The following is an 8,078-nucleotide window of genomic DNA, read 5'->3' on the forward strand; positions in this document are numbered from 1 at the left end:
TTAGAAACCTAAAGTGGTTGGGAAAGTGCAACTTTGATGCGTTATATATCTTCTGTCTGACCTCTATAGCGATCGATATTATTCCTACCTTACCTTATTATATCTTTCTGTAAGCTTCTCATCTCTCTTTATTTCCCCAATCTTGTCTCCCCTACAGATCTGCCCATTTCTCTTTCTCTTTTCTTCTCGTGGATGATCACAACGGACCTAACGCTGCAGCCACATAAGTGACTGCACATCCCCTAACCTAACATATATGGGGGTTATATTATTTTCAGTACCCAACATTCTAGCAGTATTGATACTACTCCTACTACTAGAATGTTGTATGTGAAAAATTTCAAAGCTCTATTATGATTTCAAAAGACTGTGGGACATTGCTAAATCTGTATAGAATTTTATTATGGCGAATGTATCGAAGTGTTACATACAAATATATAAATAACCGCATTTTTTGTAACATTTTTAGATGGACTGCATAGTACTGGATGAAGAAGATGAAGTGATGCCAGCTGCAACGGAAAGATCAAAATCCAACAACAATACTAAAGAAAAATCCCCAAAATGTTTTGAAAAACGGCTGATACGTCAAGTACGTAAGCATAGGATACTCTATGACAATAACCATAAATCATTTTCCAATTTGGAGAAAAAGAATGCAGTTTGGCAAGAAATTGCCAAAAAATTAAAAACAGATGGTAAGTATTTCACTTTCAAATTTATCTTATGTGAATGTATGCATTTTAAACTGACCTCCTCGCTATTCCCTTTTGCAGTGGATACTTGTAAAACTACGTGGATTGAGCTACGTTACAATTATCAAAGTTATGTTCGACGCCTGCGCAAATACTTTATCAATGGCATTAAAAAGTCGTCGGCAACTCGTCCCACTATGGAGTTCGATAGTGATTTGATTTATTTATTTCGTTTTATTGAAAATCGTAAACACTGTGAAATACCTTATGATATCCCGGAACCAGTTCGTGAACCAGAATTACATCAAACAAAAATTGATGATGATTTGATATTGATTGAACAACCGGTGGAGTTGATTGTCATCGATGAAGACGATGATGCCAAACAGACTGAAAAGCCATTTAAGGTTACCAAAGAAATGCGTAACCTTATTGCAGAGATTAAAAAATATCCTGAACTATATGATACGACGCGTAGTGATTTCAATGATTATACTAGGAAAAGTTTAATATGGAATGCCATTGCAGTACAAGTTAAAGATAAAGGTAAGTTGGATGGAAATGAATTATTTTCGTTTTAAAATTAATGCAATTGTGTTTTTTTGTTAGCCACCAAATTAATGAAGTGCTGGATATTGATGACAACCCGTTATGAATGGGAAATTTCCAAGACAACACAAGGTAGTGATGTGGCCAAATGTCAAACAGAATTACAAAAGGAAATGGAATTTTTTGAGCCATATATTTTAACCAAGTATGTTTTTGGTGATTTTCCTTTTATTGTTTATTTTTTAATTGTTGTTTATTTTTTTTCTCAGCCCCGAAACAGTTTACAAACATTCATATTATTTAAAGAAATGCTGGTGTGAACCCATGGATTATTTCAAAGAAATCTATAATTTCATATTGCGTTTAAAGAAAATACCCGATGTTGTCTATTTAACTGATACTCTGTTGAAGAATTCGGAAAAGACAAAGCAATTTTTTACCTTGTGGGGTGATGTGGCCAAAATGAAAGGTAAGGAATTCATATGAAAATTTTAAATATTTACAAAATCGAAAAGTTTCCGCTGAAGAAATTGTCTTCTTATGAGATGAGAAAAAATGTGTAGTAAAATTTACATTTTTAAACTCGTTTTATTTTTAGGCAACTCCCCCGGTGAATGTGAAACCACTTGGCTAATAATGCGTTTATTCTATTGGGAATTGATGAATATGCGCCAGCACAGCTACCAACTGACGGATAAATGGTATTTTGAAGTTATCATCACCGAACTTTATGAAATGGCCAAGCAGTCACCATTGGCCAAACAAGCAGAACAACAAAGACGCCACGAAGCTCACAAACAAAAATCTAAGCAAAAAACCAACTCCGCAAACACAACTACACATATCAGCGCCACTCCAGCCACAACTCATGCTGCACAAAATGATTCCGCACCATTGCCAAGAATAACATCGGCCATAAGTTTGGCACCACAAATACTCAATGGTGTTAATTCGTCTTTACAAATTCGTCCAATTGGAACACAAATTGTTGCGAATACGGTGCCAACACCAAAACCTCCACCAACAACAGTATTAAATGGATCTTTGGTTCCAGGACATAGCATACAATTGACATATACTTTACCAGAGAATACACATGTCTCAGCAGTTAGTAAGAACTCTTTGGTCAACTCTACTTCCAATATTTCTTCGAATGCCAAACCGAATATTAGGACAGCAATGCAGCAAGCTGCTGCTGCGACGGCCACCAATCAAATTAGTAGCTCCACCAGTCAGAATGATGTGGCTCCCATGGTTTCCATAAATACAACAATAAAATCCACTAATGTGGGCATTAACAATAATAATTATAAGAACAACAACAATAAATCAACCGCGCCGACACAACAAATTGCCACAACCACAATTCCAACTGCCATAACAACATCGCAAGCTCCTCCCGTAGCAGCATCTGCTGCAGGACCATTACCAAAAATTAGCAATGCCGTATCCTTACTCAACCCAAATGAAATTCTAATTGAATTGATAGCATCACCGAATGGTAACCTCTTGGTCGTACATGGACCACCACTAAGTGAGAAATATCATTTGACAATGCCAACTGTTGCCAAATTTATACGTGAAGTCATGTCTATACCACTGCTGCACAACACAAAACCGCACAATCAAGGGCATTTGGTTAATACCTATTGGGAGTATATTTCGAAAATATTCAGTTTACCAAGTAAGTATCAATTGATTTATTCAGAGATATTTGTAATTGATTAAATCTAATGACATTGTTTCTTTCTCAGCCCACATTTGCAAAGCTTGTTGGAATTTCTTACTGGAAAATTTCAATCATTTTCCACAAATTGCTCCAATGAAGGAACTAATGAAACCCTTTACTGCTTCAATTCACATTTGGACGGAGTCGACTGCACTATTTGATTCATTTGATAAGCAAGCTGGTAAGTTATGAGAGGAGACTGTTGGAAAAAATTATAACTGAAGAAACTCTTAAAAAATATACTCAGCAACTTAGGACAATTTTTTGCTATAAGAAAGCTGAGGACAATTTTTTCTAATAGGAAAAACTATCCTCAGCAGCTAAAGACACATTGCTATAAAAATACCTTTACCAGCTGGAAAAATTATACCTTTTAAAGAAAATATCCTGTGTTTAAGCACATTTTTTCCAATAAAAAAATGTTCCCAGGGGCTGAGCACAACTTCTTTCCTATGGAAAAAGTCCTCAGTGGCTAAGCATATTTTTTCTATGAAAAAAAGTCCTCAGAGGCTGAGCAGAATTTCTTCCATAAAAAAGGTCCTCAGTGGCTGAGCACAATTTCTTTCCTATGGAAAAAAGTCCACAGCAAAATTTATTTTCGTATAGAGAAAAGTCACATGGAAAAAAGTCATAGGGGCTGAGCACATTTTTTTTCCTGTGGAAAAAGTCCTCGGAACGATTTAATATTTATTTTATTTTTAGTTGCCAATGGCTGGTTGGAATACAATTCACGTCTACCCGAGATTGTCGAGTGTATTGGAACATATCCTGTCCTTTATAAGGATGTGACAAAGGATGCCAAAGACTCAACGTCAGCTACCGATATGGAAGCTCTTTGTGTTTTTCGTACACTAAATTTACGATTTCCGAATATAAGTAAGTACCATACGCTTCTTCACTAAATTTTTATAAATTGTCTAAATCCCGAATTTTTCCTCTAGATGACATTAGCAGCATTTGGACAGCTTTGAAGAAGGTATTTTGTCAGTATATGGATGATATCGAAGTTAGCATTCATAGCAAATGGCATATTAATTGGTGGCGTGTTTTGGCCCGTATGAAATTTCTCGTTGAGGCTCGATATTCGACAAATGAACCCTATTATTATATTGTTAGTAATAAAATGTTGGAGGAGATTGATCGTTGTGCTATGATTGAAATGAAAGTTCGTTACGGCAAGAAAGGTATGGAATAGAGTTTTATCCCGCATACGATTGTTTTTTAAATTAACTTTTTATTTAATTTACAGAAATTATTAAAACGGAACCCAAACCTTCCACATCAAAAAGTATCTTGGAAACATTAAACGTGAACGATGTTCCTAAGAAACGTGTGGAAATGGTGACATTATTGACAGCCATAGAAAAATATCCCATAATTTATGGAAAAGGTGACTGTTTGCAGAAATTGGAGGCGTGGGAAAATGTTGCCAAGGACTTACAAATGGATGGTGAGAAAAGAAAAATACAGAATCGATCAAATAAAAATGATATTTAATCATATTTATTTTATTTACAGTTACCGACTGTCTATTGTGCTTCCGACGAGCCGCACAAAACTATTGTGTCTTTAAGAAACAGGATACCCTAAGTCGCTGCCCATTGAATCTAAAATATTACAAACGTTTCGAGAATATCTTTCGTAATGTTAAACTGCCGAATCGTCGTAAACTCAACATCAAAACACCATCCGAACTAAATCAAAGTGTAAATGATCAAAGAACAAATAATTCATCGGAATTTGTGTTTCCCGAACGTTATATAAGTGATATAAATATGTCGAGTTGTGATAGTGATTTAGTTGTTAAAAATTGGATTTATGGTTTTGGAAATCTATCACCGTCAGCAGCCGAGGAAAGCTGTTCGAAATTGGAAAATATTTTAAAAAAATATATTCCAAATTTGTCAACAAATGCGAAATAATAATACTAAGTATTGCTTTTCGTTTAGTATACTGATATTGTAGTTTTTAAGAGTTTTAGTTATATCAGTCTTAATATTAATATATATTATTATTTTTGAATTACAATACATTTTTTGTTACTTTGTTAGTTATATATTTTTTTGGTAATAAATATAAATAGAATATGAAGTTAAGTTGAAGATTGAATTTATTTTATTAAATTTTTTGAAATAAATTTTTTCATTAATAAAAATATTTAATAGTTGCGGTAACAATACTGAGTAATAAGGTGATACCTCCGTTGTAATTTCGGCTGCCTTAGCTGGGAAATAAAGTCTCTTCGTCGGATAATTAAATAGCGACTGTTACCCAAACATAACAATGGAATGAATGTTCTCTTAAACTACGATTGGTTAACTCTCGAACTTTGAGCCAATTGTGTTTTATATTTTGTTTAGAGTTGATAAAATCAATGATAATCTCTAGAATGTTGAAGCAAAGAAAAAACGTTGTTCAGAGCAGTACCTGAATAATGCTGTACCAATCGGCAAGCATGCTGAAGGCACACTTTCCCCGTTGGTGAGGGGCGAAACCTCAACCCCCTGATTCCGTGGTACGGAAAATGGTCAGACTCGAGACCAAAGCCTTTCCCAGTTCGACACAAGTCCCGGCTAGTATACCAGTTCAAAAATATACGGCACATGTGCTACTTACTTCTCAGCGTCACAGCAGCAGCAAGGCTCTGTTACAACACGGCTTGCAAGAACCCCGTGCGGCGCGAAGCAACATGCCAACTACAACTGGCAGCTATCAGCGCACAGAACAAAAAATAATTAGCATGTCGCGGTCCTTTGAACTCCTTGTTAACTAAGGAGTTCAAAGGACCGCGGCATCCGACAACAAAACCAAGAATCAACGAAACTGCCCTCACGGATAACCATCACGACATCCACAAAAAGAATGAACCTCGTGAAACACCAACGATACAAACCCATGACGCAAACAGCCACCGGCAGTCAGCTCGTTCATCGCCAACCGCCGCACCAACACCCAACGCCACCGAAGACATCCTCCATTAAGTACTGCATTCTCTCTAAACGCTTCACTAGCAAAACTATTTAAACAGCTTAGAGTCCGATAGTCGTCAAGAAACCTACTGAAATCCAACCCGCCTTTCTATTCGTTAAACCCATATTTGCTACATCTCTCCATCATAGTAACAGCATTCCGTTAGTATATGTTTCCATATTTCAGTCATCTCACATCCAGGCATTTAGAGAACCATGCCCCGTCAGCAAGCAATTTTAAGCCGAAGCGAGAGTCTGGCCGGTCAAGTACAAACGTAGCGCCACTAATAAATTCGTACATCACCCTCCCTTGTCACTGCCCGTCCACGTATCAACAACACACTCCCGAAAGGTAGTGCTGTACCACCTATTATCCTCATCATATACATTCAACTGCATGCCATGCTTAAGCTTATGACAGTCCTACATCAAGCGGCATGGCGCCAAGCAGCAGTGCGACAAACTGTAAACATGCTAGCATGATGTCCCGCTGACACGAATGGAGCTAATTCAGTCTTAAGATAGCCTAGACGACTTTGTGATATATAGTTGAACCATAAGTTGCACAAGCAACAACCCACCGCACGCCTACTCAAGTCTCAATCGATCCGCAAAATACACTTGATGGTCCCTACGACCGTTGTCAGCTTTTCCAACCGATCAAAGTGCGGAAGGAAGTTCAGCCTCTAGGACACCGTTATTCCTTATGCCGCCTTCACCGGCATCACCACCGTCTTTTCGGTTGCCACCTTCACTCCAAATCGGTCACTCGAGGTCTGCACTATCTGCAGCTCTTTCACCACGATTTTCAAGTTCATGATGGGCAAGTCTTCCGCATACGCACAAACCTTGTAGAGGGCAACTGACTCTCGCAACTGAGAGTCCATCATGAGGTTCCATATACAAGGAACACAAACTGTGGACAATATCGCTGCACATCCGTCCAGACCGAATCACTGGGCTTGCTCTCTCGGAAATAACTCTCCCTGCATCCGACCTCTGACAACCTTGTGAGCATGCTATCCCATAAAAGGAAGTCAAGCGCGTCATTGAAATCCACAAATATGCCAAGGACATATTTGGAATGGGACTCGCTCAGGATATCTTGCACATGCCGCAAAACGTCTACGGTACTTCACCTTCGATAAACCTGAAATGATATAAGGACGTACCCACGCTGTAGCATTCCCAAAGCCGTGCCACAATAATCATCTCCAGCTCTTTTCCAAGTTCTGGAAGAAGTTTTATAACCGATACGAGAGCGAAACATTTTAAATGTGGATAATTGTACCATTATGACTTTGTTCGACATCGGCGAAAACGAACGTAGATTCGGCCGCGAACTTAGAGAAATTAAATTAACGGATTCTATCACAAAAATCGTTAACAAACATTTTCAACTAACTTAAGTTGGAGACTTGGAGTAACTTGGGATAGTTTCTTTGTTCCGCAATCGGATTTGTCAAAACAACGAGTGTGGCACAATACTACACATCTTACTTTCCATAGTTACATTTCATTTCACTCCGATGGAGGTTTACCAGAAAGACGTCTGCCAATTGTCCTCCAGAAAATTAAAAAAGGAGACCGCAGCCTCTAACGAAGAGCCTTGCCTTTAATAATTGAGGAAGTTTGATTGTCTCATTTATTGGGACAATATCCGCCTCTATTTTTTTCAGGGATTTTATTGCAGCTATCCACATTAATGGACACCCCTTTGCAGTAAATTCTCCATGATCTTATTGTTGACCGCATTCTTCAACTCCTTTTGGGTCCCCTTTTTAGTTTTCCAGACGCGCTGTTTTCGTCGATCACTATATAGCAGAGCTCGTCTATTTCGCGCCGCCTGTCAACCTTTGCGTAAGACAACGGCTGCTTATCATCTATTTCAGCTGTTTTCCTCTTTCGTGAATTCCGGTTAGTTATTTTGAAGTTTTCGGACTTCAGGGCATATTCGGATGCTTGAATTTTGATATTAGAGGCGGCATCGCCACTCGCAGTCGATAGATTTCTGCGTCAATCTCCGTTGACTTTGGGTAGGTTATGCCTTCTTTTGCTATCAGTCGACCGGAAGCTCTTTTTCCGGGTTTGGCTTTCGTAGACCTAATCCTCGTCGCCACTTCCGAGGAAGTGGAG

General features: G+C 38.1%; 1 protein-coding gene across 1 annotated transcript; it reads left to right on the forward strand.

The window, feature by feature from the left end:
• Nucleotides 1-568: 568 nt before the first annotated feature.
• Nucleotides 569-4,895, forward strand: LOC133338448 (uncharacterized; the record flags this gene model as incomplete). Its single annotated transcript, XM_061546621.1, has 10 exons — nt 569-698; nt 777-1,241; nt 1,305-1,449; nt 1,514-1,713; nt 1,843-2,928; nt 2,999-3,154; nt 3,676-3,849; nt 3,915-4,157; nt 4,223-4,423; nt 4,492-4,895. Coding segments are annotated over 10 exons (3,204 nt in total), but the record flags the coding sequence as incomplete, so codon positions are not given.
• Between the last annotated feature and the right edge of the window lie 3,183 nt (nt 4,896-8,078).

Source organism: Musca vetustissima, unplaced genomic scaffold, assembly GCF_032173495.1.
Source record: "Musca vetustissima isolate MV318-11 ecotype Yass unplaced genomic scaffold, APGP_CSIRO_Mvet_v1 utg38649, whole genome shotgun sequence".
NCBI classification, from domain to species: Eukaryota; Metazoa; Arthropoda; class Insecta; order Diptera; family Muscidae; genus Musca; species Musca vetustissima.